Here is a 27895-nt window from a genome sequence, read left to right as displayed (position 1 = left end):
ATGGCTGCATCTCAAAGGAGTCCGGGGCTGAAAGACGAGTGGAGAGCTACACAAGAACATCAAGATAAAAGTGCTTTCGTTCGCGGTCGCTTTTCGGAGCACGAAAGGGGAAAGAACAGACACCGCGTTAGGCGTAGGCCTAGTGGTCCGGATCGTCGTTCAAGGTCGCCAGTATCGTCGCGTTTTGGCCAGCCATCTGGGTACGAAGATAGCTTGGGACAGTTTGAATCATCATCAATACCTTCGGCGTCGCGAAGACCGTCTTTTTCTTCCTCTCAATCGCTACCCGTGAGTCGAGACGGACCAAGGGCCCAAGAGGCGAACGACGTATCATCCGAAAAGTCCTACGGGCGTGGTGGTGCTGACAGGGAGGCCTTTTCACAAACGAGACGCGGTCGCTCTCCGCGTGGCCCACGCCGAGATCGTAATCGCAAGAACCGTAACGCAGGGAATCATCAGCGTGGGCAGTCAAGTCAGCAGAGAAGACCATCAAGGCGAGAACGATATCAGGAACGAAACTCCAGAGCTCGTCCATTTCCGAGCGGGGGGTTTGATCAACTTGAGAACAATCCCAAGTCTCGTTCGTCCTTATCGCCTGCAAGACCAGATACCGTATTAGGTTCAGCGTCACAAAGATCAAACAGTCCAGGATTCTCATACGAAGACCGTAATAAGAGCGGGCGGTCACCGTCCATATCATCAAACCTAAAAGGTGAAACAAGCACATACAAACATAGGCCCGCCACAGCAGAACCACGGGATTCACCGTCTATGTCTCGACCGACTTCGTCTTCGAATGCTGAGGCTCGCAATGACCCCAGTGGCAACAATAACGCTTCTGAATCTTTTTCTAGACACGGAACGATGAATACGACGCAGGACTTCGATATGCGGGATGCGCCAACAGGACCACGTGCGGACAGGCAACATGCTTCTCAATATGGGTCATACCACGGGGGTTCAGAACCTAACTCGCCGTATCCAAATAGTAGAGGAGGTCGCAACAAGCACATGGGGAATGACCAAGATTCATATCAGCATGATACAAATCACGCCCCCAGCAACATGCCTCCAGCTCGCGGAGGCTATCATCGAGGTTTTCAAGATCGTCGTTTCTCCGGCCATGGCCCATCCGGCTTCAACGGTTCCAGCTCGCAACGAGGCAGAGGTCACTTTAATAGTCATCAATGGATCCCGACAGGACCTCGAGATCGAGGAGAACAGAACAATTCACCCAACTTTCACCACTCCGGTTCAAATACACCGCAATACCAAGCTTCTCAATCCAATGACCAGCCACCAGCCGCTTCTCACCATGATGATAATTCCAGGTTTCTGGGAGACGTGAACATGGAACACGTTCAAGCTAAGCCTAGCGCAGATCTTGGGGATGCTCAAACTATGCCACCGCCTCCCCGAGAACCGGCTTCGTCGACAACCCCAGCGAAGGAAGGTAGTAAATTTAGTTTTGCATTTAAATCGAAAGCGAACCCTCCGCCTCCTGCAAAACCTGTCCCCGATTTGGCTCAGAGAATGCAAGTTCGTGAACCGCCTCGGGGGCCAGCTATGCGTCCTCCTGAGCAGCCGTCTCGTAATAGAATGTCTGGACCGCCTCCGCCACCAAAGTTCAAACAGGATCATCGACGAGATCGAGACCGAGATACGCACCGCGGCCGAGGCAGAGACGATCGACGAGATCTCCACCCGAGAAATCCGCGCGATTCAAGGCGAGAAGACCATCGCTTTGACCCCCGTGATGCGCGACATCGCGATGACCAGCGACCAGACTTTAGACACGATCGTCGCAGGGATAGATCTCCTGAGCCAAAGAGGCAGAAAAGGACTGTTCAGCGCGTTAGACCTCGACAGATACTACCGGAAGAGTTTCGAGATTCAGACTCCGTATACTATCGCAAACCTGGGGATGAATCTGTTATTGGTGCTGGCACTTATGGAAAAGTGTTCAAAGCAATACATATATATACACAGGACAAAGTTGCTCTCAAAAGAATACGGATGGAAGGAGAAAAGGATGGATTTCCTGTTACTGCAGTGCGAGAGATCAAATTACTGCAACATCTACGGCACAACAACGTTGTCAGCTTGTTGGAGGTGATGGTGGAAAGGAATGAATGTTTTATGGTGTTCGAATACTTATCACACGATCTGACTGGGTTGATTAATCATCCTACCTTCACACTTACGGAGGCCCACAAAAAGGACCTTGCCAAGCAGATGTTTGGTGGTCTCCAGTATCTTCACCATCGCGGTGTTCTTCACAGAGACATCAAGGCCGCCAACATTCTGATCAGCAACCGTGGCCAACTGAAATATGCGGACTTTGGATTAGCCCGTTTCTTCTCCAAGAGCCGCCAACTAGACTACACAAACCGAGTTATCACGATTTGGTATAGACCACCCGAGCTACTTCTTGGTGACACTCGATACGGGCCGGCAGTTGATATTTGGAGTGCGGCATGTGTTTTCATGGAGATGTTTACGAAAAAGGCAGTGTTTCCGGGCGATGGAAAAGAGCTCAACCAACTCGACAAACTCTATAGCAGCCTTGGAACACCAACGCGAGCCGACTGGCCAGGCATCGTCGACATGCCTTGGGTAGAATTAATGGGACCGACAGAGAGAAAGAAGAGAGTCTTTGAAGACACGTATCGAGACTTTCTAAGTCCCAGCGCACTTGATCTGATGTGCCAGATCTTTCAGTATGATCCTGCTAAACGACCGACAGCGGATGAAGTACTTGCTCATGCATATTTTACTGCTGAAGAGCCCGGTCCACAACAGGCTACCGAGTAAGTTTTTCTTTACCATAGTTGATCTCAATTGCTTTGCACATGACTAACCTAAGATCTCCTACAGACTAGAGAACATCGAGGGTGACTGGCACGAATTCGAGTCGAAAGCATTGCGCAAGGAAAGAGATCGAGAAGCTCGAGAAGCTCGAAAGGATAGAGAAAGGGAAAGAGAAAAAGAGAAGAGAAGGGCGAGCACTGGGCTTCCTCAGGAGACACAACGTGATGCGAAGCGACAACGTCAAGAGGAGGACAGTGCATAACAGCAGCAGCAGCACCAACAAGGATAATGAGATGCTTTTTACGAGAACTGATCATGTCTTATCTATCTATACAATCAAAGTCTAATGCCATAATGCTTATGCCTAGCGTCCATCAGACATTCGTCTTATCGTAGAGACCTATCCACTCCATCTGGGCTCATCCGCTGAAGCCAGATCTTAGATAACCACATCCCATGAAACTTGCCTCTTCGGGCAAGTGGGACGCAAGCACGTCAGTCACGGACAGAACTCCGTGGTCGACAAGAATCAACGAACTTATACCCCTCGACGCTATAGCAGATCCAGGAAAGGACTACAAATAGAGCCTGATCGCGCTGCCCTTAACTTACTATTCAAGTCATCCTGATCGTCCAGTATCATTCAACATGTCGCATCTCGATGCTTCCAAGCTATTTTCGCTCAATGGCCTTGTGGCTGTAGTCACTGGCGGCGGAAGTGGTGAGTCCGTCCTATGCAATCCCATCTTGCTACCTATGTTAACGCATGTATAAGGTCTGGGACGTACAATGGCCCTCGCACTCGCGCAAAACGGGGCATCAAAAGTATTCATCATTGGCCGTCGAGCCGACGCTTTGAACGAAACAGCATCCCTCTCTCCTCGACTGGGAGTCATTATCCCGGTCATAGGAGACATCGGATCTAAAGAATCCCTAGAGAACGCATACAAAACCGTTTCTTCTCAAACCGAGTACATTGACCTCCTCATCGCGAACAGCGGCATAATCGGTCCGGCAAACGCACGCAATGTAACGGAGGATGGCGAAACCGTTCCGTTGGAGAAATACAGAGAGAGTCTCTGGTCAATTGATCCGAAAGAAATGACTCACACCTTCCACGTCAATGCAACCGGTGCCCATTTCACGGTCGTCGCTTTCCTACCGCTTTTAGACGCAGCAAACAAGCGTCGTCCACCCCAAGTGCCCAATAGCGGTATCTTGAGTCCTCCCCGACCTCAGATTATCATCACTTCCTCTATTGCGGGATTCATGCGCGAAATCGTTTCGGGGTTTGCCTATCAAGCTTCCAAGGCAGCCGTGAATTCACTTATCAAAATGTGGTCGAATAATCTACTCAATTATCAAATTCGTGTCAACGGTATCGCGCCGGGAATCTATCCAAGTGAGATGACTACTGGCAGGCTTCGGGAATTTGGGACTCAGCATGGTGTTACGGAAGGTGATGCGCCAAAGACTGCTGTTCCATTGACGAGGCTTGGATCAGAGCAGGATATTGCTGGGCTTGTTTTGTTTATGGCTGGTGCTAGTGGTGGGTATCTTAACGGGACTATTGTCATCTCGGATGGTGGCAGATTGGCCTCGAAACCTTCCAGTTACTAAGTGCCTACGTAAGCCTTTGAAGATAGATAAATTTCTTGCACATAGTCGATTGGTCTATGCACAATATTAAACGAGTCTATTGAACATCAAGAAGCTCTCTAGTAAACGGACCATCTATGTACATCCGGTATTACATCTTGGCAAGTTTGTCGCCAACATATTCCTGATTGATAGCCGCTTGTATCAACTGATTAGCTATAGCCGTGACCGGGGGCAGTCGCAGATTGCCCTCGACATATTCCTTGCTTGGAGGTTCGCCAAGCATGCCGGCACCATTTTTCAATGCTTCTTCGACTTCAGCAATAGAGAACCATTTTGCATCTTCCAGTTCCGGGTCATGCTCGAGGTTGATAACTTCATGCGCAGGGTCGCTGACTTGCGCAATGGCTCCAATCATCAGATTGGCAGGGTATGGCCAGGGCTGTGTGGAGTGGATAACGACTCGCGATAAGGTTACGCCAGCTTCTTCCCAGACCTCACGACGCACAGCGTCCTCAACGGACTCACCAGGTTCAATAAAACCAGCCAGAGTCGAGTACCAATTTGGTGGGAAACGTTTCGAGCGGCCGAGTAATAGTCGTTTTCCGTCAGCGGAAAGAGTGGCAACAATAATAGTAGGGTCGGTTCGAGGGAACGAAAGGTTGGAGATGGTTGTGCGAGTTGGGCATGGCCCTTTTTCTGGGCTCTTGCCCTCTGCAGCCAGTGCCTGATCAGTGGGTGGGCATGCACGTTTTGTGCCGGCGTTGATAGAAAGAGTGCGATGACCGCATGTTCCACAGAATTTATTGCGACTATTCCAATCCATATAAGCACGCGCTTGGGCGTATATAGCACCTGAATCTGCTGTTAGTAATTGAGAGGCAACAATAATGAAATTGTGCATACCGTCAGTTGGAGGTTGCAGCAAGTGTTGTCGTGTAGTAAATGGCGTAATCCCTCTTGCCGCAAGCTCCTCAACTACCGACTTGGCTTCAGCCTTCTGCTCGTCGGTACCTTTCTCGCTGACATCCAGCGCAAAATAAGGCCGACCCTTATAGATAGTCCATTGTAACAATTCCTCGCCGGTCTGCACACTAGCTGCAGCACTCTCGTCAACGCCTAGGAAGATCAATTCTGGTTTCGTAATGCGCGAATCAAACTCCTTCAACATGTCCTCTTCGGATTTATCAAAAATGGTCGGAGGGACTAGCTTCTGAACGTCCTTGTACTCGGCATGGTATAACGAATTAGGACCCTTAATCAAGGGAGACAGGTCTTTGAGTAGAACGAAACGGGCGGAGGGATGCTTCACAGCTGCGCTGAGAAATGCATGGTCCGTTCGCAGAAACGAGAGGCGATTCAACGGAGAGCCTGACGATATGTATGTTTAGTACAGTCTTAGAACTCAATGGCGAATGCCTGAGTACCTCCGAAGTAGTTCACAGTCTCCCTGCCGAAACGCCGCGCCAGCATCGAGTCCGCTTGGATATGAGCGGGGTTCGGAAGCTGGAGGATGTTATTTGTATCGGAATTGCTCATGATGCAGATGTCTTCTAGACAGAAGATATGTTTTAGCGGAAATTCAGGACTAATCCAAAGGTCATCGATATATCAAAGAACACAAAATAAAATCAAAATGCAGTACCTGGGCGCAGAGAGGCGAGATGACGCCTGTCGCTGTTCCTCCCGATGAATAATCCCGAATTGATTTATCAGCTAGACATCATTAGGTGCCTTGATTCTCAGGCATTAATATTGGTAAGTTTCCCATTCTAGTAATTCTTTCTAAACCCAGTCATTCCTGCTATTTATCGTGCAAACTCGTCGCAATTACATACAACAACGTTTCTAAGCGCTCTCAGGGGTTGGCATTTCGATTTATACTTCTCTTTGTATATGCTGGCGCCAGATGAACTATATCCTCAGGCAACAAGGCAACAAGGCAGACCCCAGGCACTGCTGCCTACTGTCTGCCACGCCTATAAAAGGGGCCTCTTTTCCCCTTCTTCCTCTCGATTCTTATTTATTTTTCAAACTGTGAAGACTCTTCCTATTACTAGTGTCTATTCTGAATACCTGTCAACCGCTTATATAGTTGACATTCCATTATTCTGTGATTTCTTTTCATTGTAAAATCGGCTTGATAGTATACTTATACCTGACAACAACAAAAGAAGAAAACAATAAGCAGAAAATATGTCTCAATCTCAGGTTACAGTTCACTCTACTGAAATTGATATAACGGATCTGCCCACGAAGTCGGTAACCTTTGCTCCGAACAGGGCTACTGTTACTCGGGAGATTGAAAACATTCAAACCAAGGCGAGTATATTCCTAATTCAAATATGGAGTGATCACTTTCTAACACCGTTCCTAGTTGGGCGCAAATGAGATCATCATCTTAGGACTTGATCCCGATATCGACCCCGACTCTGTCCGGGTAGAAGGCTACGGCCTGGCAACCATCACCGACACTCAGACAGAGATTGTCCCTCGGAAGCAGCAATTCGAGGATCAATTTCCCGATCTTGTAGAAGACGATGAAGATGAATCCGAGGATAACTCAACGCTCTCCGACGACGACTACGGGGTCGACAGAACTGCTTTCGAAAAAGCAAAGTCAGAACTAAAATCAGCAGAAGCAACTCTAGCTCGTTACCAGAATAGACAAGACACTGCTGTCAAGGTCCTAAGTTTTCTGGATCACTACGGCCAGAGCATTAAAGCTGAGGAGGTGGACGTCACTAAAATGACTGACTTTTTGACTGTCTACGGCGAGCAACGTGAACAGCAGAGCGAAGCACACATATCAACATCCGCAGGTATTGCTCTATGGACTGAAGAGGTGGAAGAGGCTCGTAAAAGGTTCAATCGTGCTGAGGCGGCTTTCAAAAAGGCAAAAGATGCTGCCTCGCGCGAAATTCGTCGACAAAGGGAGAAGAAACAGCGCGAGAAACAGCAGAAACGACGAGAGAAGCAACGTATTATCCAACAACGACGCAGGTTCTGGACACATAACGTGGGACAGGTTGTCGTCTGTCTCGATCGTGCATCTGAATTTACACCTGCTTCAAGTAGGAGGCAGTCTATTACATCAGTCACTGGACCAGGAGTTGATTCTACGCCGTCTAAACCGCTTGACGAGGATCACATTAACCTTCGACTCACATATGTAGTACCCAGTGCTAGATGGGCACCTCGCTATGAACTCAAGATTAGCACCCCAAAATCTTCAGCAGACTTGGTGTATCGTGCGGAGTTTGAAAATACCACCTCGGAGACATGGAAAAATGCTAAGATAACTTTTTCCACATCGCAGACCTTTTTCTCCGGGCTGGACGAGAAAATTCCGATTTTGGATCCCTGGCACGTAAAACTCGGAAGCGTAGTCGGAACGTTTACAAAAAAGGATGTTCCTACCAGCAGTGTTCAGAGCAAGAAAGAGATGATGGCCAATAATGTCGGACCATTCCACGAATCTAAGAAAATGAGAACAGGTGGGTTATTTGGTGCTTCCACCACTTCTCCTCCGGCCTTTGGCTCTGTTAATGCTGCTGGGCTTTTTGGTTCTAACAATACCGGTGGAGCAGCATTTGGAAATACCAATCCGGCCAATGTTAATCTTTTTGGCAGCGCACCAACACAACAGCAGGTGCAACAACAGCAACAGATAATGCGACGAGCGCAGCAGATACAACAGATGCAACAGCATCAGCCAAACCAAATGGCACAGGCACATATCATGCCACGAGCGCTACCGCCTATCGCGAGTTCGAGTCATGCGAGAGCAGCACCAGGGATTGCTTTCAGAAAAGCTCCTACAAGTGCAGCTGACGACTCAGATAACGAATCTGAAGACGAGGCTGATGAGTTAACACTAAACCCAGAAGACCATTCAATCGCACATCAAGATTCAATTCGTCAAGACTATGGTCTTACTACAACATATGATCTCCCGGGACAGCGGACTCTGGAGCCATCGACAGTTCAGCGACGCCACGTTATCGCTGAACTCCATCTTGCCTCTATCATTCTATCTCACGTTCTGATTCCTAAACTCCGACGTGCAGCCTTCCTCAAGGCACGAATCACCAATACCACAGCAGTCAGTCTGCTCCGAGGCAAGGCCGGAATGACTGTTGATGGTACATTTTTGGGGTCAACTACACTCCCAAGCTGCGAGCCAAGCCATTTCATCGATTTATCCCTTGGTGTTGACCCATCTATATTGGTATCGTACGCCAAACCAACAGCCCGTCGAGCAACAACGGGGTTCTTCAGCAAGGAGGACTCGACTATTTTCACGCGTAGCTGTTGGATCAAGAACACCAAAAAGAGCGAAGTCTCGATTATCGTACTTGATCAGGTTCCCGTCAGTGAAGACGAAAACTTGCGCATCAACATTCTGCAGCCAAAGGGACTGGACAAGGAGAATGATACGGCAAATCTGAACGAACTGTTTAAGAAAGGGGAGAATGGCAAGGGAGATGTTCTACTAGGAAAGGATGGTCAGATCAAATGGAATATCAAACTGCGACCAGGCAAGGACGTCAAGTTGGTGCTGGAATACGAGAGTCGTATCCCCAGTGGGCAGCAGATTGTTGGACTGGACTAGGTTTTACTGTTGTATCTATCTATCTGTCGAATCTCGATTCCAAGTATGTATATTTGACGAATATCGCACTATATAGTTTTATCGTAAATAAATTTCACTGCATTGAAATGAATTTCAATAGTTCAATTTTGATAAGTAAATTCCGAGAAATGAAGTCAGAGAAACAGGAACAACCTTGGAAAGAATCATAGTTGCTGCTTTGTAAGTCTCAAGTTAGGGCTTGTTACTTCGACCGAATATTCCGCCGACGTCTCGGTGGAAGACACAATCTCGGTCGAAACCCAACCCCAATCGTATTCAGCTGAATTGTAGTCGGCAAACTTCAACCATCTGAACAGCACAGAGATTATTTACACAACAGAATCATTGCCTGATTATTGATCCACAGTGGTTGCGATGGAGGACCATCGCCGAGACCCTAGCTCGGCCGGATATGAGTATCCTGTTAAGCAGCGGAAAGTGCGCAAAGGAACTCGTAGCTGTTGGGAATGCAAACGCAGAAAAGTCCGATGTTCTTTCTCCGCAATTAATGATAATTCTACAGTCTGTGTTGCATGTCGGAAGCGTCGTACCCCCTGTGTCAGCCAGGAGTTTTTGGAGGACTACGCTCCTCCCTCATCTCTAGGGATAGTAGCGCCAGTTCATGGTTCCGAGACATTAGTAAGTATATGTCTACGCTATACCAGGAATGCCTCTTGGTTGTAGTTAACTGGCCGGTATAGGGGACTTCCGGCATACAAAAAAGTACTACCGCAGAGTCTGCGGCTCTATTAACGCCAGAGTCCTCTCGAGGATCGACCGTCGATGACCATCGAACACTTTCCGGGGCGCACAAGTTGGCTGAGCTCTCCAAGGCACTCCATGCTGCCTTCCCAGCTCAACAAGATGTCAATACCATATGCCAAACCACTTCATCATGTTTATTGGTTATCTCTCAATTACATACCCGGCCACGAAACGAGATCGATCTTGATGAGGACAAGTTGAAGAAGCGGCTTGCTGAGATCCCGCCCAGTACTACTCATCCGATCATCTTAGCAAGGCATATGCTTTTATTAGCCAGTTTACTCCAGGATATGCATACCGTTGAGCAGGAGATTAGGATGACCGAGACGCCCCTAGCAATTATGGATCGGCTGCTGGATAGTGTCACAACGCTAATCATGAAAAAGGATAGCCTTATTACAACCGTCGATGGACTTCAATGTGTTCTCCTCGAAGGGACGTTTCATGCAAACGGAGGTAATCTGCGGAGTGCGTGGCTTGCTTTCCGCAGAGCATTAAGTCTCGGGCAGTTGCTTGGTCTCGATCGTCCCCAGATTCCATCTTTACCTGTCATTGATTCCAAGAGGAAAGTGGACTTGCGTCAGCTTTGGTTCCGCATACTTTACTTCGACACCTTCTATTCCATGATGCTTGGTCTTCCTCAGGGAAATGTAGATATGTCGATGACATATCAGACATTATCCGACTGTCCATCGATCGACCAGCTTGAGCTCGTCCAGGTGCAAGTGGCGTCTGGAATCATTGAACGTGACAAGCGACATTCCTTTGCAGACGAATACGGAACAACTCGAGATATCGACAATCAACTGCTCCAAGTAGGCCGAGATATGCCGAACAGGTTTTGGCTACCACCCCCGCCAACTGCCAATGTGACTGAGAAGGATGCCATCCTTGCCGGGTTTCGAGATACATTCGTTCTAATGGACGTCTTAATTTACTATAATCTGCTTAACCAGCTTCACTTACCATATCTACTTTGGTCAGATTTCGGTAATAAGAACTACGAATATTCAAAAATTGCTTGTATTCAAGCTAGCCGAGAAATCCTGACACGGTATATTATCCTCTTGAATCACAACCAGCTATCTTTCTTCTGTGAGCGAATCGACTACTTTGTGTTGATGGCATCCATGACTCTGCTACTTGTCTACCTTGGCAATCATCGTTGTCCTCGGGATGTAGCAGAGACATCAAGCGCAATTCCTCATCTCCTTACGCCACACCAACGCCTCAGTGACCGTGCCACAATGAAGCAGGTACTTCGTCTGATCGAGCGAGCCTCTGCAAAGGGCTTTGAGGAGTCTCAACGAAAGGGGTTGAATTTATTGCGCTGTCTGCTTAGCATTGAAGCTGATGCAGCATCCGGTCAAAATTATACCATTTCAACCGGCGTCAGTCATAGTTCTTCCTATCAACGCGGTCCCGAATATTTTCATACTGTCGGTAGTGATGTCGAGGACTCAGTGTCTATAAACATCCCCTATCTTGGTATGATCAAGATTACCCGACAGACCACGCCTATGCCAGAGATAATGAACTCATTGCAGACTGATCCGAGTGCAGTGAATGGAGAGAATATGTACCAGTCATCCACGACAACTCAAGTGCCGCAGCAATTTTCGTATGGCCTGCAAGAGTTGGGCGATGATTTGGCTGCCGCAAGTGATAATTATCGACTATCTTTTCAAGACATTGATCTGGACTTTTTTGATAGCTTAGTACGAAGGAGAGACTTTGAGTTTGGTCTCGATGGGTACGATGGAATGATTAGTTGAGTTGATATTGGTCCGTAGCAATAATTGTGATTCAGGCTTGTTTCGTCTTGGAATTACTATTTGATATGTGTAAATGACTCGAATTCTTCCACTTCAGCAGATTAGACAACTGCTCTATTCCAAGGAAACCAATACTTGATAATCTAATGCAAATAATGTCAGTCTAAATATTAAATACTATGTATGATGTTGTCCCCTTCACAAAGTACAACCTATCCATCAACACTACAAGGCTTGCTCTTCCTGAGACCCTCAACACGACTCCTTGTGCTGCATGCAATCTAAGCAACAGCAACAATCACATCCGGCTTTGTAGAATCAGAGTCCTCCGCTTTCTGCTCGTGCAAATTCTTCCACGAACTCAAAAGGCTGGCGAAAAAGGCAAATCCCATCATTCCGATGGCAATAGTGAAAGCTGCCCTGATACCGGCCATGTACCCATCAAGGACCATGGGAAGCTCCTCGGCATTGAAAACTTCTCGAAGCTGAGTTGCTCCCGCAGCAACGATTTTGGTGCGATCGATACTTGAAGCAGTCTTGATGATTTTGTTTATGAAAGCTGCCTGCGCTGCTGCGAGAGAGAATGCTCCTCCGATGACTTGAAAGACTGTGAAAATGTCCCAGAGTTAGAAAGTATGATATGATTTGCGACGGTAGACACTTACAAAACAACGTCGCAGTAGCTTTCGATATATCGGCAGCACTTGCGTTGGCCTGCGCAATGTTGATTGTTATCTGAAAAGGAAATGAACAACCAAAACCGGCTAATATTTGGTAACCAATCCATTTACCAGTGCCGGTATGAAAGCCCAAAGTTCGAAAAAGTCCGAAGCCTATGGTACTAATGGCCGCCCCGGCCGCCATGAATGGAACAGTCCAGCCTGTTTTGCCAACAACAAATCCACCCATGGCTACACCTATGCTGATAGTGAGAACGAGAGCTAGATTCCGAACACCCGACTCAATAGCGCTGACGTCCTGGATACTCTGGAAGTAGATCGGCAGGTAATACAGAATAAGAAAATATGCACCAGCAAAGGGGAATTGATACAAAGCGCCAGCCCAGATGGATCGTTGCTTGAACATGCGAGGTACGATCATAGCACGCTCCTTTTGGAAATACTCCCAGACGACAAATGTAGCGGTGATCAGGAAAAAGCCGACAATGAGGCCAATGACCACACTACTGTTCCATAGCCTTGTTTGGCCCCCGTATTCAAAGGCCATAATGAAAGTAATGATGGCAGCCATGCAGAGTATTACCCCAACAGGGTCCATCTGAAGTAACCGTTCCCTCCATGTTGCTGGAAGGGGTTTTGCCTGACTGGGTGTGTGGAAAAAGAAGACAATAATAGCAGCCACGACTCCACCAAGAGGTAGGTTGATGTAGAAACACCATCGCCAACTGACACGATCCGAGAAGACACCACCCAGCAGAGGACCAATGACAGCAGATATCCCATATGTCGCTCCAGTGATACCTATGAATGCCGGTCTACGCCGCGGCTCAACTGAGAATGCGATGATGGTAAAAGCACCTGTTGACATACCAGCACCTCCCAGACCGGCAATGGCACGACCAAATATGAAAGCGATTGTATTAGGGGCCACTCCACATAGTAAACTACCCACTTCAAAGACGAAAACGGATAATAAAAAGGAGTTTTTGAGTTTGTAATACGTATAGATCTTTCCCCAGGACGTTTGGAAGCCCCCGAATGTCATGAAATATGCACTTCCGAACCAGGATACTTGGCTGACGCTGTGGAACTCATCTGTGATTTTGGGAATTGCGGTACCGACGATGGTCTAGATATCGATCTGTCAACTTTTCTTGCACTAACTTATGCCAATCATCGCCCCTTGGGAGACTAGCTGACCTGGTCAAGCGCAGATAAGAAAACACTAAACATCACGGCCATGGTGATGAAGGCCAAGGGGAGTGCGCTTGGATATTCTTCAGTTTTGGAGTCGTATCCCGAAGACTCTGTCTCTGTCTCTGTCTCTTTTGTTATGTAATCTGGATCTGTTACTTCAACCACCCTTTCCACGTCGGGATTGATCACACTCTGTCTGGGAGATATGGCAGTCGTCATATCGCTTTTGTATGAGAATTTGTTCTTGTCAAGGAATGAATAGGTGCGATGTAGACTTGGACAACAACCTCGGGAAGATTTGCATCAGCTTCAACTCAGATGTAGCAGGCGTTCATGGCGTTATAAAAGGACCTCGAAAGGAACCATCTTACCCCGATTAGGGCTTGACCGAAAGGATGACCCGCCCAAACGAGATCAATCTCATACCGACCCAGAATTAGTAATCCAAGTTACTATCTGCATAGAGACTTTATTATGATCCCAGGGATTGTTCTAAGGATTCACAGAAGATGGAGAGTCAGTTCAAAGGAAGAAAAAGGGGCGACACTTCGGTCGTGCTGCTCTTCCGCCGAGGTTTTCGGTCGAACGTGTCCTATACTTGCTCAAATAGGAAAATTCAATGAATAATGCGTTTTTCTCAAGTAAAGTGAACTGATCACCCAGGCCTTCCACCGAGAACAAGGTGATTAGTTCGTTTCATCGCCGCAGGCTTAATAATGCCTTGGACAATCGAGATGCTATGCAATTAATGTGTTTCATCAGCCTAAAGAATTTGATCATGCTGAATATTCATTCTGTGCCTATTCATGGTCCCAAGCATGTATAGAAATGTGCATAGAAATACATAATCCACGCTCGAGTTTATCTGGAAATACCAGTAACCCTCTGCACAGCATCGGTGAGAGGCAATTCCGGATCAATAACCCCCGCTACCTTCAAGACATCGACCGTCTTCTGCACAATCTCACTACTCAATCCTCTGGTATGTTTGACAAATCGTGTAGCCTTCAGCCATTCCCGTGCATCATCTTCCACATAGTGGCATCCAAAATCTCCCGTACCTAACAGCTTGATAACGTTCTCAGTATCGCTCTCAAATGTAGAAATACCTTTATCTAACAACTCAAACAACGCCTGAAGAGTTGCATCATTCTCTGGTGTCGGGAATGTCTTTGTAGATGCCACAATAAGCCACGATGGCCAAGGGGTATATATCTCCCCAATCTTCTTGAGTGGAGGTGGAGTCGTCGATGGCACAGCGGGATCAAAATATGGCTTTGTGGTAAACTGCTCCCACATGAAGAATTCTGCGTTTTGTGATGCGCCTGACGATGAGACGCCTTCTCGTAGATCGCCGAATGGGCCGAGAATGACGGGTTTGAGACTGTCGACGGACCAGCCTTGTTGTTGAGAGAGGACGAAGGACATTATATGTGATCCACTGGAGTTTATATCAGTGCTGTCTGATGGACAATATGTAGCAGTCAGTTACTACTCACCTGCCCAACCTGCTCACGCCAACACGCGAATCCTTCAAATCGCTAACCCCAGTCAAATCCTCTCTATTCCTGCCTGTGACAATCGCCCATCTCAAAGGCGTCTCAACCCATTGTCCTACAATCCTATATCCACCGTCATCGCCGGCAGCCTTACTTGCTTCCAATTGCTGCTTGCCAGTCAGTCCCGCGATCCAGCCTTCAGTGAGACCTATGCCGATATCAATCTCATTGGAACGGATGGATGTTATCATATGCCCCGTTCCGGACGGGAAGCAGATGAGTTCGAGCTCAAAGGGCAGATTTGCGTAGGATGGGTCTCGAATTGCAAGATGGAGAGGTGCTAGGTAATGTTCTTGAAGTCGTTGGTAAAATTCGACACATTTCGCGACTCGACTGCCTAGATAAATAGAGGGAGGTAAAATTCAACGTACCTGGCACGTAGCCTACTCGGATTGTTTTCTTTAAGGATGCCATGTTGTCAGCCTATTGTCCTGTGCAGGAGATGTTGAGTACCTTTGTAGGTGAGTCTATAAAATTGATGCGGGGTTAACCCCCGCTTCCAAGCCTCCTTGGAAGCTTAAGCTTGCTATCAAGCTCCGCTATGAGATATAAATATGTGTCCATGCTGCGAAAATAATGCGACAGCTTGGATAATTTAGATCCAATACAGTTAGTAATATAATATATAAAAGAAACTGCAGTTGCAGTGTACATTAATAGTCGTATATATATATCTCTCTCTCTACATAACCCCATAATGCCCTAGCATATGCCAACCAGATCACTAGGGAGCTCGATGAGAAGACAATCAGCCCAGGTGAATATCCTTCTCATTTGCGCCCCATCGATCACCATTCCCCGTTGCTGTATGAGTAGCCTTCCCAGTACCGTACATCAAGTATTGTAGGCCCAAGTACATATCGCACATGCATTGAAAGATTGCACAAAACTTGAATGCCGGAGGAATAACATCCTTGGTATAAAACAGGTAGCTCATCTTCATAGCGTCACCGAGAAGCCAAGAAGCTAGAACGGAAACACGGAATCCTTTACAGGAATGAGAGCGCTGGTTGGCGAGGATCTGGGGGACAGGGAGAAAAGCTTCGACTGTGAGTCCGGCGACGCCGAGGAGGTTGATGTAGGTCTCCGTTTGAGAGATGAAGGGGAGAAAAACGTGAATAACGAAGAGAAAGCCGGTGAAGTAGCCCAGAACAGTCCAATATCTGATATTGAATATTATTAGCATAGATCAACCCTCGAAACACTGGGAGAAATGACATACGGCTTCTCATTCCTCCAGCGCCAAAAGTTATATGGTCGCATAAACCCCATAAGAGTGTTATCATGATACTGTCCACTGAACGGTACATGCTCAATATTATCTTTTGCACTCGGAGTTGGTCTATGGGTCAATGCGATTTTCAGCAGTACCAACTGCACGAATATCATATTGATTGCTTGGATGAATAATGAGGCGGCGTAATATGACCCGAACCAGTAGAAGAATCTAAACAAGAAGACGCCTTGTCAGTTGACTGAAAACTCCTTCGAGGAAGGCAGGACGGCTAACGTACTTGAAGATAGACGCTATGAGCATAATCAACGGAATGTCTAAGGAGAAGCCGGCTGAGCTCTTGCTCCGATGGATGCTATGAATCTGGTCGGCATAGGACGTGATGGGCGCGGTAATGAGACTGTGACCAGAGATAAGAATTAGTAAGGAACAAACATCGAATCAATTGATGTTCTGGGATGAGAGCCCGTACAAGAATGGCGCCCCATATTCTAGTATAATATCAAGAAGCCACATTGTTGCTATGAAAGTATTCTTGTGACCTCACTCAAGGATCGGAAAATATGAAAATTGATAATTGTAGAAGATCGAGGAGCAATTGAAGTCAATCAGGCAGATTTGATGTTGTTGATTATCATCTGAACTGGCGCTTGAGTTTTCGGGTGGCAGCGATGTTTCACCTTGCTGACCGAGTCGGAGTTCCAAGGACCTCGAGAATTCCGGTCGCGAGTTAGTGAATAACTAAATCCGACAGTAAAGAATGATGAGGATTTACAGTAGCCGTCCAGCGCGCGCAAGTGTGATTCGATATGTGAGAATTCTTGACGGACTGAAAGGAAATTGCTGATTGCGGCCGGCCCGCAGCCTTAAAAGTCAGGCTTAGCGATTAGATTGAGAGTGGGTCGCGACTCCTGGCGATCATCCGGACTGAGCCAATAAGAAGCGTCCATCTACTACATCTAATTACGAAGACTCAACTCGTTGATCTTTGATAGAATTGACTTGATACTACTGATCAGTATGTGCGAGAGATGCAGACACATGTACGCCGTAGTACAGAACATTCCCTAGAATTCGATCTTCCATGACTTTCCAATACCAACATTAGGATTCTTCACCACAGCAAATGCCGCCTTACCGTTCTTGCTACCAGTAAACTGCAAGACAGCCTTGGTGGCTTCCTTAGCTCCATCTTCGATCACCGTGACGGTCTCTTTCTGTTCCCATTCTGCTGGTGCACCGATCACGACGATCTTCTCAATACGCACATCGGCCATTGACTTGAGGTATGCATCAGTCTTTGGGCCTTTGGTGCCGATGTCTTCGGATACAAACGTGGAGTCCACGAAGATGAATTGTCGGTGGATGTAACCACCTTTCTCGTAGTCATAACCTTCTCCGTCGTCCACATAGAGAGTGCCGTCAGCTGAACCGTTCTCGTCTAGTACAACCACCAGGGTATAGGGATCCCATCTCATCAATCCACTGCTGCGGCGCGGACGATCTTTGCGAGGAATGACATGCCCACCCTGCATAAGGACTGGAACTTTATCCAGTGGAGCAGGGACCTTGTGCCACTTTCTACTGCCCTGGTAGATCGTGTAGTCAAAGTAGTCGTAGTACTTTTCATTATCAGACAGGTAGATGTCGACAGAATCCTGGTCCTTGGCAACAACAGGCTTAACCAGGATACCAGTCGAACCGAGGTAGAATTGGTCATCCATGGCAAAACCGTGCTCGTCCTCCGGATGAATGTAGTACTGGGGCCGCACAATGGGGATTCCACTAACAGAAGCCTCGTGGAACGCTGTGTACCATGCAGGAAGGAGTTGATAGCGGAGACGGATTGCCTGACTGATGATTTGCATAAAGGGCTCACCAGTCAAATATGGTTCACGCCGACGCGTATCAATATGAGCATGAGCTCGGAAGAAAGGATACCAAATACCCGTCTGGTACCAGCGCACGAGGAGATCCTTATCGGGGTTTCCGAAGAAACCACCAACATCTGCTCCGGCGAAGGGGAACCCAGCAATACCTTGATTCAAAACCATGGGCATGGACATCGCCAAGTGTCCCCATTCAGCCTGGTTGTCGCCGGTCCACATGGCTCCCATTCGCTGAGTCCCGGCATAAAATGATCGTGTCAAGACAAATGGACGCTGGAGCTGACCCTTCTTTCGCTCGACCAAACCCTGGAAGGTGGCATTAACCACAGTCATACCATTGATATTGTGAACATCTCTGTGTTCCCAATTTCCGTAGTGGATGTTGTCCTTTGGCATGGTGGTTTCCGGTCCGTTAAACACTGAAGGCTCGTTCATGTCATTCCAGATAAAAGTGTTGTGGAATGTGCCCTTGAATTTATCGTATGAATAAAGACTTTTCCACCACGAGATAGCGGCCGGGTTAAAGCAGTCGACCCAATGTGATGAGCCTGGCCAGCACCAGCCGTCGTAGATGTTTCCATCTTTGTTCTTGATGCCCAGGTCTTTGCCCTTGAGCTCATCAATAATAGGGTAGCCATTTTCGTTCTTCAAGTGGGGATCGATAATAGCCACAAGCTTGCGCTCTGACGCGTCCAATTGATCTTGCATACCCTTGGGGTCAGGGAAGGTCATTGGATCCCATGTGAAATACTTCTTGCCGTCCGTATATTCAATATCGAGCCAAATAACGTCGTAAGGGATCTGGTATCGGTCGAACCTGCGATCGACTTCTTTCACGTCTTCGTCAGTGACGTAGTTCCATCGACACTGATGATAGGCGATGGCAAATTGTTGTGGAAGTTGCGTATATCCCGTCAACTCTCCATAAGTTTTACTAAGGGCTTGCGGATTAGGACCGAGAAAGACGAACACGTCAAGTTGACCTGACTCAGAGAACCAGTGAGTTTGTGTAGTCTTCTTGCCGGAAAGTCCTAGCGATAGCGGGTTAGAAGTGGATTTGGCTTTGACAATATCAATCCATGTCTCAGCTGCGTTGAGCCAAAATACGCCCACGGATGAGTTTTTGCGGTGAGCTTGCATGAAAGGGATGGCGCCGTATAGGGTCATTGGGCTGTTTAGCTCATACTCAAACACATCACTATTGTATAGTCGGTAGGGATCTTCGTGGTTACCGGAGCCACCACTGAAGACGATTAGCTCTAATTCATGTGTAGATAGTGGAAGTCCATGCTTACCGTGTCTCTCTCAATGACATCGAGTCAGCATGTTCCGGAATACCATATACATGCTCGTATCCTGGAAAAGTAATGTCCAAAGCAACACTTTCCGGTCCTTTTGGCTTGGAATCAGTGTTTCCGCCAAAAGACTCCTCCCACCACGTGGACTCATCCTCAGGGGTGGTCTCGCCTTCTGGAGCATCAACCTTGGGTCTCCAGTGCTCCAGATTGAGAAAGCCCCGGTCATTCAACTTAACGTGGGTCTCTCCATCACGCTGGAAACTGATTTCCAACGGCGCATGGCGGAGTACCATTAGATACTGATTTTCAGGGCCATATTGGACCTTGGTATATCCCGTCTCAGATTCGGGGCTGAAGACAGCAGCCTTGTTCGGTGCCAGACCGCCAACAATGGCCCACTTCTCGGCCTCGTTATATCGCTCCTTTCGAATATTACTGCCGTGGCGCAGTTCGATATCTCCCTTGATCCGCTTTTCCTCGTCCAGTACGACTCTGGCAGCACCTGACTCCAAGAATGATACGGTAAGAGGTAGCCTGATCTTCTCGCCGGATTTAATGGTCTTCGACACAATTCCGTGCAGATATCCATTCTTTAGTTCGACAGTCGATGGGTCGAGCTCATATGGGGGTTTCCAATTGCTTCCCGAGGCGATAGCTTCATCAGCATAAGCTCGGTTCCGCTTGCAGAAACCGGACTGGGAACATGTCTTGAAATTCTCGTGCTTGACGCTCACTTGTTGTCATTAGCATTTTCTTTTTTGAAAATATAGAAAGCATATTGATACGTACCAGCAGGTAGAACGAAACAAGCAAGGATGGTAAGGAAGCTCAGGAACAGCACCAACTGTTGCTTCACAGACCGAGGTCCGGCCATGACGTATGAAAGATGAAGAAAGCAATTGAGGCTGAAATTCAACTATATGCAGAACAGCAACTCAATGTGAATATTCTGACCCCCATCTATCTTGCATAAGGCGTGCAGAAAAGCTGCGATAATAAGTGATGCAGCAGTGACTGATATGTAGGGGCTAGATAGGACGAATGAAGCTGCCAGATAAACAAGTCCCAAGCTGCGGCCGCTAACAACTCCGCCAAGACCACGATCTACCCCTGTATTGGGATTACCAAGTACAATACACTGGTATTTTTCAACATCTCCCATTTTGTATATAAAAACGTCAAGACAGCTCACAATTCAATGCTTGAAGACCAAATGCATGTTAGCTGATAGTACCCAAGCTATGCCCAAAGTAACTATAGAACAAAGAGGCTACTCTGACAACCAGTTGTACACGTAGAGCAGTCAAGTTGGCCTGTACGGTACCCCTCCTGCCCCACCGCTCTTTCTGCTGTCCGCCATAATAATTTTCTCCCACTCCCCTCCATCTTCTCCTCCTTACTTCCAATCCTCAATTCAAACAGTCTTCAGAGTCCTTTTCTGAATCTCTTCTACATTCAAAATGTCTTCCGAGCAGACGTGTGTTACCTTGCTCCTTCCACCTCCATGCTTATTCGCACTTATTCCCTGCTTGACCGCCTAAAACTTTTTGCACCCCTCGTACTAACCGTTCGTCTAGTTTCATTGCTATCAAGCCCGATGGTGTCCAGGTACTTATGAACCTCTTCCGATCAATCTTCACACAAATTGGCTCCACGATCGTTGTGACCATACTGACAAATATCTAGCGTGGTCTCGTTGGACCCATCGTCTCTCGCTTCGAGTCCCGTGGGTAAGTCATACCATGATCATCTGCATCGAACAATCGTACTAATCGCTTAACAAACAGCTTCAAACTCGCTGCCATCAAGTTGATCTCTCCTCCTCGTGAGCTCCTCGAGAAGCACTATGCCGATCTTGCCGACAAGCCTTTCTTCCCCGGTCTCGTTACCTGTTCGTCTTCCTTCAAATAGCGTCCTTGGTCCTGTGGCGCTGCAATTGATTCCAGTGTCAATACTAATCTAGAGCTCAGACATGTTGAGCGGACCCATCGTTGCCATGGTCTGGGAAGGCCGTGACGCCGTCAAGACTGGTCGTAGTACGTTATATACCAATTGCCTGGAAATAAGGCACCTTATTAACAATCTGCAGCCATCCTCGGTGCCACCAACCCTCTTGCTTCTGCCCCTGGCACCATCCGTGGTGACTACGCCATTGTAAGTTGCTTCGACGAGATTAGCGCAGTTGCACCAACTAATATATTACAGGACGTCGGCCGCAACGTCTGCCACGGTTCCGACAGCGTCGAGAACGCCAAGAAGGAAATTGCTCTCTGGTTCAAGGAGGGTGAGGTCATCAACTACAAGCACAGCCAGTTCGACTGGATCTACGAGAAGGCTTAAATGTCTGTTGTCAATGCCTCCTGACTAGACGATAGAGAAATAAAAGATATCAAAAATAAGCCATGCGAATAGAGATCTTTTCAATATATGACTACGTCGTATGTCCAAGATCTTATGGTGTAATGGTTTTGTACATTCAATAGAACCGAGATCATGTCCTTTGGAAAATGCCTTTTATGCCTCTCCCAATAGGCCCAAGCAAGACTCGCGCAAACCACGGTGTTGCCCAGACACTCGCAACAATCCTCAAAGGCAACAATGCCTTCGTAGTAACATATGCTGCGGCAAACTGAAGAACCAATTGCGCCCCTTTCTGCTGGGTCAGGACTTGATCATCCGCCGAAGGTGTACATGAAGAAACATTCTTTGCAGCTTCTACATCCTCACTACCTACCCATCCTTTCTTAGTCATCCACTTCCCGAATCGCTGTACGGCTTCATTAAGGGTATCATTATCACCGGCGGACAGTAAGGGAGTCCAACCGGAATAGTGGAAGAAACCGAATAGACCGAATAAAGGGAGAACGGCGGTGATCTCGTGGAGAACGAGAAAGGATGTTATATGTGTAGTGGGTGCGCCGATGAGAGGGGTTGTGTAGCCGCGGAGGAAGCGTGGGAGTCTATCGTTGAATTTTTGTAAGCGCGCCCGAAGACTGGAAGATGGTTCGGGTGCTCGATCGGGGGACGCGGAGTTTAATAGGCGTCGCTGGAGGGAGAATCTTCTTATTATGTGTAGCTTAGGGTTTATCGAAGGTCTTGGGAAGAGTCTGGAGAATATCACTGAATGAATCGTCAGGCACTGATGATTGTAGATTTGGAGCAGAGTAGTTGACTAACTGATTGCATTGCCATTGGGCCCTGGCAGATCGCAGACCGGATTAGCCAGAAAGAAACTATTAATCGAATCCGAATCCTGTTGCTATCTTCCCATCATTAACATTATGCTTATACGCGCAACTCGCAGGATGTTGTTGTTCACGCAATTCATCTGGAGAGAAGCACCTTGAATGTTTGTGTTGTTTGTCTCCAGAAAAATATCCACTATCCCGAATATGGCTAGATTTAAACCCAATTTACTTTAGTCTGATATAAAACTGATATCCTGAATCTTCACTCTGCAGTCAATAGCTAAGGAACAGCTGCATCAGCTAATTTGGTAAGGGGATCTTGCGAGTATACTACTATCAACAGAAAGAAAAACGGTCCATATTCTCATGGAGACTGTTTTCTCCTTGAATGATCTCGGCGCCACTTGTATTCCGATATTGGCCGGTGTCTTGCAAGCGGCCGAGGATGGTTGATAGCAATCCCGCCTAGAAAGGCAGGATTGCTATACCAACAGTGACCGAGTGAGACGATCGTTTCTGCGAAGCGGCTTCTGCTATCATATTGGGCTGTGCATCATAGATATGCTACAATACTCCAGGACCATCGCAATCAACTCTTAGTACTCTGTACTCTGTCGCTTTTTCACCTTCCCCGAAGCCGGCATGCAACGGTATATATTCACTGACGGGCCACAAAGAGGTCCCGGAAGATAGCGCTTGCAGAGTGAAAAGAACAAGGTCGCATTGATACCTCAATGCCTCAATCCAAAGCCAGGTTTGGCCGTAGAAGGCAGTCCCAATTGACCGCACACTCGCTGTCATCGATCGAACCCCACATGTTCTCCGCGCTCCGATTTCGCATCAATTTTATTCTGAAGCTAAGCAGTTAATCGACAAAATCTACGCTGTTGTTTACTTGAACAACCATTTCTTTAAGTTAGTTAAAGTCAAAAGTAGTGAGCTGTCAAGTAAGAGGTAAAATCAGAAAAGAAAGTGGAATATCGGACATATATTCACTGCGGGGAAGAGTACAGTTCTTGATGGGCCCCACTTGACGATTCTTTTCCGGTCCCTTAGTTGAGTCCATCTTCTCCAAACACCACTACCTTCTATCTTTTGTATTCATATCAATATTATTCTTTAAGGCAACTCATTCTCAATATGGAGAAAATTACTGAGAAGATTGCGGCTTTGCCGCCAGGTTCCAATTATTTCTCATTGGAGTTCTTCCCTCCCAAGACACAGATGGTTGGCTTATTTTCCACCGACTTCGTTGGGAGATCCCAACTAACTTATCATATCTGAATAGGGCTCGGTGAATCTACAAGCTCGTCTCGAACGCATGGCCCAGGTTTTGCGCCCACTATTCGTTACTGTGACATGGGGCGCTGGAGGAACGACGGCTGCAAAGTCTCTTGAGCTGGCCGAGATCTGTCAACGTCAATTGCAATTAACGACATGTCTTCATCTTACGTGCACGAATATGACCAGAAGTTTAATCGACGAAGCATTGGAGCAGGCCAAAGCACTCGGTATCAAAAATATTCTTGCTCTCCGAGGCGACCCACCCCGCAGCGAGGAGTACAATATGGATGGAGATGATGATAGCAATAAGGACTTTACATGGGCTATAGATTTGGTGCGCTACATTCGACGTACATACGGCGACTACTTCTGTGTCGGAGTCGCGGCGTACCCCGAAGGTCACCCTGGAGAGTCTCAGACAGACATTCAAGATCCCGAAAAGGACCTGCCGTACCTGGTGGAAAAAGTGCAGGCCGGAGCAGATTTTATCATGACTCAATTAACATATGACTTCGAAACATATCAGAAATTTGAGGAGAGGCTGCGAAACCATCCGTCGGGAGCGATAAAGTCTATACCTATCATCCCTGGTCTTATGCCTATTCACGGTTACAAGATTCTTACCCGGGTGACGAAACTTAGCGGAGCCCATATCCCGCCTGCAATCATGTCTCGAATTGAGCAAGTACGATCAGACGATGAACGGGTCAAACAAGTCGGCGTCGATATTGTCAGTGAGATTGTAAACCAGATCAAGTCCTTGCCCAATCCAGGACATCGTGGATACCATTTCTATACGCTGAACTTGGAGAAGTCGGTGACTTTAATTCTCGAACGTTGTGATTTGATTCCACCTTCTAGCGACGATGACGCCGTTGAAGATGATATTGCGATTGAGGAAGTCGCCGTATCGAATAATAAAGATGATCTCAAAACATTAGTGTCACGCCGTCGAGCCTCGTCGGTCAACTCTGGTCCTTACAACAGGGTCATTGTGGACAAGCTACACGTACCTACAGACCAACAGTCGGAACATTCCTCGAGAAAATCCATCACATACGAAACTCTTGCTTCCAGTGCCGGCGTCCCAGCACTCAACCCACCCCCACGAAGCACACAGCTACAAATCTCAGAAGGTATCGGATCACTAGGCCGCGAAGCAACATGGGACGATTTCCCCAATGGACGTTGGGGTGATTCACGCTCGCCCGCCTTTGGTGAAATTGACGGTTACGGTCCTTCTTTGCATGTCAACGCCACCGTAGCAAAACAGTTATGGGGCTTTCCCGTGACTAGAGAAGACATTGGTGCTCTTTTCCGAAAACACGTATCTGGAGAATTGTACATTGTCCCTTGGTCTGAGGGAGGGGCAGCAGAGGACGCAAATCTCAACGCGGAGACGGAAACGATCAAACCACAACTATTACAGATTATCGAGAAGAAGAATTGGTGGACACTTGCATCTCAACCTGCCGTGAATGGTGTACGAAGTGACCATCCCGTCTTTGGCTGGGGTCCACCTGGCGAGGGATTCGTTTTCCAAAAGGCCTTTGTCGAATTCTTCTGCCCCAGTTCCGACTACCAAAACAAAGTCAAGCCCACTCTCCTAAAACACGGCAGTGAAGAGTTTTCCTGGTTCGCCATCAACGCCGCCGGTCACCTAGAATCATCATTTTTGATATCAACCTCCTCGTCCCCTAAACCGGAAGACACCTCTTCAGCCGTCGCCGCGGCCGACGAAGAACCACTCGAAATACGCGAAAGCACAGGTATGGCAGTGACATGGGGCGCCTTCCGCGGTCGCGAAATCACAACACCCACCATAATCGAAGAAGTCAGTTTCCGTGCTTGGGGTGAAGAAGCATTCCGTATCTGGGATGAGTGGCGACGTATTTACCCTCGTGGATCGGCTACGGAGCGGTTACTGAATGAGACCAAGAATGATGTGTGGTTGCTCTGTGTGATTGGGCATAGATATGGAGCTGGTACGGTACCAGGGTCGGAGGAAGAGAAGAAGGAGATGAATACGTTGTGGAATGTGCTTGCGGGGGATATGTAAATAAAGTATGATATTAGATAGTCTTATTCGAAGTGTATTCTGTACGCAAGCTGCGTCAATTGTCTTATTTTTCATCTAATTATTATCCAAGGTTGAAGAAGGATCAATCAGCCACTCTTCTCCGCAAATCCCTGCCTCTCCAAGCCTTCCGCATTAGTATCCGGAGTCGCTACAGAGGACTGCTGTGACTCGGCATATTTCTCAAGGGCATCGTTCAACCTTCCATAAGCAGGTTCGTTTCTGCGTGGTTCGCCGGTTTTGGAGACGTAGCTACTATATCCTCGTACCCTATACAATCAAAGTCAGAACATTCAACATATATCATAAAGCGACAAGATGGCAAGACATACCTAGGTCCCTGACCAGTCTGTTTCGGAAAAGCAGATTCATACTCTCTCTCAAAAGAGGCGATATCTGCCTCGAGCGTATTGTTTGTGATGGATTCACGAACAGCTTCAAAAAACCGATCCATTACGTGATGATTATGGATCTGTAGTAATGACCAGGCAAGCATTTCCTTTGCTGAGAGTAGATGGTGGATATATGCGCGGTGATGTTTTCGGCATGCATAGCATTCACATCCCTCGGAAATCGAGGTGAGATCTGTGCTGTATGACTTATCCCAGAGATCGAATGCTAGTGGTTTTGAGGTAACATTTGTGGCAGTATTCGTCAATGATGATGGCGTAAACACAAACTCGAGGGCAATACCAGCATTGGACAAATCCCCAATGAATGGAATGGTGAATAAATCAGCCCCCAAAGCGATATCGCGAAGTATTTCTTGTGGCACCCATGGCTCACCGATACAGAATCTCGCAAGGTCGCTGAGTGTATCTGGAATGATGGATAAAGACGCAGATTCGTAGAGAGCCAGACCGGAGATTTTAGGCCGTAACTCATCCTCCAAATCATCAAGGTATAGACTTTGCTGCGTATTCTCTAGCGGGAGAATCGGCGCGAAATATAGCGAAGTATCGTCCATATTATTGCAACTGGAGCTGTCTGATTCGCCATATAAATAATGTGTCGCATCGCGAGTATACGCGTGTGTCCGATCAACCATCTTCGCTCGCCTCTTGACACCCGGTACGTGTCCAGGGGTCAAATCCGCAAACCCAATGACGATATCCGGTCGCAATTCCTGAATTGTCTCTAGCCATTTTGCATGTTCTAGAATGTAAGAGCCCGCCGAGGTCAGTATTGTAATTGAGTTTGGCGTGTTCGCTTGCGGAGTGACGACCGGTTGGGCCCTGCGCGACGCGAGGATGAGGACATCATCGTCTTGCGCGGCGATAAATTTTCGTAATCGGGACTCCCGAGGGTGGGATTGAGGTATATTCAGTATCGGTATTGTTCGAGGAGCTTTATCCAAGACTGCACTAGCACATGGAAGAGATCAGTAAAATGGCAACTGTGCAACAGTTCCCGGTTTCACATACAATCCTCCAACCCGACGTAAAGACTGCCAATTGCGGTACTATTTCTGACTATATCCGGCGATATATGTGGAACAGTGCCTCTCGAGGTTATAGTAATATAGTGCGGAGTCCGAATGGGTTTTCTGTTGGGCAAGATGAGTTTGCCCACGCGAGCTGCGAGACCTGACGAGGCAGCTGATGCCGCAGAACTATGCACGGTCACAAAAGGGTTTCTCATCTTTTCAGTATTTTGCTCATCGAATTCATTCCCCATTTTTTTCCTTTTTCTTTTGAAAGTAGCCGGAATCAAACCGGATTCCTTTTATTTTGTCCCAAGGTTCAGGGGGTTATAGTAAGGATGTGATAATCCTATACTGAACCGAATAAGAGTCTTGCCTAGAAGATGGATCAATTTCTTGGTGGATAATTTTTTTTAATCTTTTCCAAACCGTCGGACAGAAAATGATTGATGGATTGACCGCCTTGCGTACTTCAAATTT

The 27895-nt window shown here is 47.4% G+C and overlaps 13 protein-coding genes across 16 annotated transcripts, besides 1 other annotated feature; 6 read left to right on the top strand and 7 right to left on the bottom strand.

Moving 5' to 3' along the window:
- TSTA_116970 (protein kinase, putative) lies at positions 1-3172 on the top strand (the record flags this gene model as incomplete). Its single annotated transcript, XM_002481858.1, has 2 exons — positions 1-2810; positions 2878-3172. 2 exons carry the CDS (start codon positions 1-3, stop codon positions 3071-3073), a joined length of 3006 nt encoding a protein of 1001 aa, XP_002481903.1. The 3' UTR covers positions 3074-3172.
- A 287-nt stretch (positions 3173-3459) lies between these two features.
- On the top strand, positions 3460-4431 carry TSTA_116960 (short chain dehydrogenase/reductase family; the record flags this gene model as incomplete). The annotated part of the gene is made up of 2 exons (XM_002481857.1): positions 3460-3532; positions 3587-4431. 2 exons carry the CDS (start codon positions 3460-3462, stop codon positions 4429-4431), a joined length of 918 nt encoding a protein of 305 aa, XP_002481902.1.
- Positions 3788-6063, bottom strand: TSTA_116950 (NADH pyrophosphatase, putative). Of its 2 annotated transcripts, XM_002481855.1 has the most exons (3): positions 5838-6063; positions 5317-5781; positions 3788-5265 (listed from the first exon to the last, which is right to left on the bottom strand). In XM_002481855.1, the coding sequence occupies exons 1-3, from the start codon at positions 5947-5949 to the stop codon at positions 4562-4564; spliced, it is 1281 nt and encodes a 426-aa protein (XP_002481900.1). In that variant the 5' UTR covers positions 5950-6063; the 3' UTR covers positions 3788-4561. The 2 variants fall into 2 exon arrangements, with proteins under 2 accessions (XP_002481900.1, XP_002481901.1); XM_002481856.1 differs by having other exon boundaries at positions 5317-6063.
- Positions 6064-6606: 543 nt separating this feature from the next.
- On the top strand, positions 6607-9141 carry TSTA_116940 (uncharacterized protein; the record flags this gene model as incomplete). 2 transcript variants are annotated; one of them, XM_002481854.1, is made up of 3 exons in its annotated part: positions 6607-6732; positions 6788-7907; positions 8001-9141. In XM_002481854.1, the coding sequence occupies 3 exons, from the start codon at positions 6607-6609 to the stop codon at positions 9023-9025; spliced, it is 2271 nt and encodes a 756-aa protein (XP_002481899.1). In that variant the 3' UTR covers positions 9026-9141. The 2 variants fall into 2 exon arrangements, with proteins under 2 accessions (XP_002481899.1, XP_002481898.1); XM_002481853.1 differs by having other exon boundaries at positions 6788-9141.
- A 280-nt stretch (positions 9142-9421) lies between these two features.
- Positions 9422-11586, top strand: TSTA_116930 (uncharacterized protein; the record flags this gene model as incomplete). Its single annotated transcript, XM_002481852.1, has 2 exons — positions 9422-9685; positions 9748-11586. 2 exons carry the CDS (start codon positions 9422-9424, stop codon positions 11584-11586), a joined length of 2103 nt encoding a protein of 700 aa, XP_002481897.1.
- A 281-nt stretch (positions 11587-11867) lies between these two features.
- Positions 11868-13682, bottom strand: TSTA_116920 (efflux pump antibiotic resistance protein, putative; the record flags this gene model as incomplete). The annotated part of the gene is made up of 3 exons (XM_002481851.1): positions 11868-12193; positions 12252-13395; positions 13467-13682. 3 exons carry the CDS (start codon positions 13680-13682, stop codon positions 11868-11870), a joined length of 1686 nt encoding a protein of 561 aa, XP_002481896.1.
- Positions 13572-13593: a microsatellite.
- A 540-nt stretch (positions 13683-14222) lies between the features above and the next one.
- On the bottom strand, positions 14223-15485 carry TSTA_116910. 2 transcript variants are annotated; one of them, XM_002481849.1, is made up of 3 exons: positions 15394-15485; positions 14963-15314; positions 14223-14904 (listed from the first exon to the last, which is right to left on the bottom strand). In XM_002481849.1, exons 1-3 carry the CDS (start codon positions 15434-15436, stop codon positions 14325-14327), a joined length of 975 nt encoding a protein of 324 aa, XP_002481894.1. In that variant the 5' UTR covers positions 15437-15485; the 3' UTR covers positions 14223-14324. The 2 variants fall into 2 exon arrangements, with proteins under 2 accessions (XP_002481894.1, XP_002481895.1); XM_002481850.1 differs by having other exon boundaries at positions 14963-15485.
- A 187-nt stretch (positions 15486-15672) lies between these two features.
- On the bottom strand, positions 15673-17007 carry TSTA_116900 (PQ loop repeat protein). Its single transcript, XM_002481848.1, has 4 exons — positions 16729-17007; positions 16537-16656; positions 16245-16469; positions 15673-16185 (listed from the first exon to the last, which is right to left on the bottom strand). Exons 1-4 carry the CDS (start codon positions 16770-16772, stop codon positions 15771-15773), a joined length of 804 nt encoding a protein of 267 aa, XP_002481893.1. The 5' UTR covers positions 16773-17007; the 3' UTR covers positions 15673-15770.
- A 224-nt stretch (positions 17008-17231) lies between these two features.
- On the bottom strand, positions 17232-20317 carry TSTA_116890 (alpha glucosidase II, alpha subunit, putative; the record flags this gene model as incomplete). The annotated part of the gene is made up of 3 exons (XM_002481847.1): positions 17232-19388; positions 19441-20176; positions 20233-20317. The coding sequence occupies 3 exons, from the start codon at positions 20315-20317 to the stop codon at positions 17324-17326; spliced, it is 2886 nt and encodes a 961-aa protein (XP_002481892.1). The 3' UTR covers positions 17232-17323.
- A 524-nt stretch (positions 20318-20841) lies between these two features.
- On the top strand, positions 20842-22563 carry TSTA_116880 (nucleoside diphosphate kinase). Its single transcript, XM_002481846.1, has 7 exons — positions 20842-20920; positions 21021-21051; positions 21130-21173; positions 21231-21334; positions 21414-21479; positions 21533-21597; positions 21649-22563. Exons 1-7 carry the CDS (start codon positions 20904-20906, stop codon positions 21781-21783), a joined length of 462 nt encoding a protein of 153 aa, XP_002481891.1. The 5' UTR covers positions 20842-20903; the 3' UTR covers positions 21784-22563.
- TSTA_116870 (uncharacterized protein) lies at positions 21649-22769 on the bottom strand. The gene is made up of 2 exons (XM_002481845.1): positions 22621-22769; positions 21649-22563 (listed from the first exon to the last, which is right to left on the bottom strand). Coding segments are annotated over exons 1-2 (630 nt in total). The 5' UTR covers positions 22622-22769; the 3' UTR covers positions 21649-21934.
- A 967-nt stretch (positions 22770-23736) lies between these two features.
- On the top strand, positions 23737-25974 carry TSTA_116860 (methylenetetrahydrofolate reductase; the record flags this gene model as incomplete). The annotated part of the gene is made up of 2 exons (XM_002481844.1): positions 23737-23858; positions 23920-25974. Exons 1-2 carry the CDS (start codon positions 23772-23774, stop codon positions 25972-25974), a joined length of 2142 nt encoding a protein of 713 aa, XP_002481889.1. The 5' UTR covers positions 23737-23771.
- On the bottom strand, positions 24406-27802 carry TSTA_116850 (tRNA-guanine transglycosylase family protein). The gene is made up of 3 exons (XM_002481843.1): positions 27417-27802; positions 26325-27351; positions 24406-26262 (listed from the first exon to the last, which is right to left on the bottom strand). The coding sequence occupies exons 1-3, from the start codon at positions 27667-27669 to the stop codon at positions 26082-26084; spliced, it is 1461 nt and encodes a 486-aa protein (XP_002481888.1). The 5' UTR covers positions 27670-27802; the 3' UTR covers positions 24406-26081.
- Positions 27803-27895: the final 93 nt, after the last annotated feature.

The sequence above is a fragment of the Talaromyces stipitatus genome, genomic scaffold (genome assembly GCF_000003125.1).
Source record: "Talaromyces stipitatus ATCC 10500 scf_1105507295555 genomic scaffold, whole genome shotgun sequence".
Classification (NCBI taxonomy): domain Eukaryota; kingdom Fungi; phylum Ascomycota; class Eurotiomycetes; order Eurotiales; family Trichocomaceae; genus Talaromyces; species Talaromyces stipitatus.
Note: the sequence above shows the minus strand (reverse complement) of the source record. Positions and strands in the feature narration are given on the sequence as shown.

Bases quoted from the DNA above. Each gene is read 5' to 3' on its own strand.
- TSTA_116950 (XM_002481855.1), bottom strand. From the start codon at position 5,949: ATGAGCAATTCCGATACAAATAACATCCTCCAGCTTCCGAACCCCGCT. The intron at 5,782-5,837 runs GTACTCAGGCAT...ACATATCGTCAG, and splicing joins GACTGTGAACTACTTCGGAG to GCTCTCCGTTGAATCGCCTC. The intron at 5,266-5,316 runs GTATGCACAATT...CAGCAGATTCAG, and splicing joins GCTGCAACCTCCAACTGACG to GTGCTATATACGCCCAAGCG.
- TSTA_116910 (XM_002481849.1), bottom strand. From the start codon at position 15,436: ATGGCATCCTTAAAGAAAACAATCCGAGTAGGCTACGTGCCAG. The intron at 15,315-15,393 runs GTACGTTGAATT...AACGACTTCAAG, and splicing joins CCGAGTAGGCTACGTGCCAG to AACATTACCTAGCACCTCTC. The intron at 14,905-14,962 runs GTGAGTAGTAAC...TATAAACTCCAG, and splicing joins GGCGTGAGCAGGTTGGGCAG to TGGATCACATATAATGTCCT.
- TSTA_116900 (XM_002481848.1), bottom strand. From the start codon at position 16,772: ATGTGGCTTCTTGATATTATACTAGAATATGGGGCGCCATTCTT. The intron at 16,657-16,728 runs GTACGGGCTCTC...CTCTGGTCACAG, and splicing joins GAATATGGGGCGCCATTCTT to TCTCATTACCGCGCCCATCA. The intron at 16,186-16,244 runs GTATGTCATTTC...ATTCAATATCAG, and splicing joins CGCTGGAGGAATGAGAAGCC to ATATTGGACTGTTCTGGGCT.
- TSTA_116880 (XM_002481846.1), top strand. The intron at 21,052-21,129 runs GTACTTATGAAC...ACAAATATCTAG, and splicing joins TCAAGCCCGATGGTGTCCAG to CGTGGTCTCGTTGGACCCAT. The intron at 21,480-21,532 runs GTACGTTATATA...AACAATCTGCAG, and splicing joins CGCCGTCAAGACTGGTCGTA to CCATCCTCGGTGCCACCAAC.
- TSTA_116850 (XM_002481843.1), bottom strand. From the start codon at position 27,669: ATGGGGAATGAATTCGATGAGCAAAATACTGAAAAGATGAGAAACCCT. The intron at 27,352-27,416 runs GTATGTGAAACC...GTGCTAGTGCAG, and splicing joins TTACGTCGGGTTGGAGGATT to TCTTGGATAAAGCTCCTCGA. The intron at 26,263-26,324 runs GTATGTCTTGCC...TTGATTGTATAG, and splicing joins CAGACTGGTCAGGGACCTAG to GGTACGAGGATATAGTAGCT.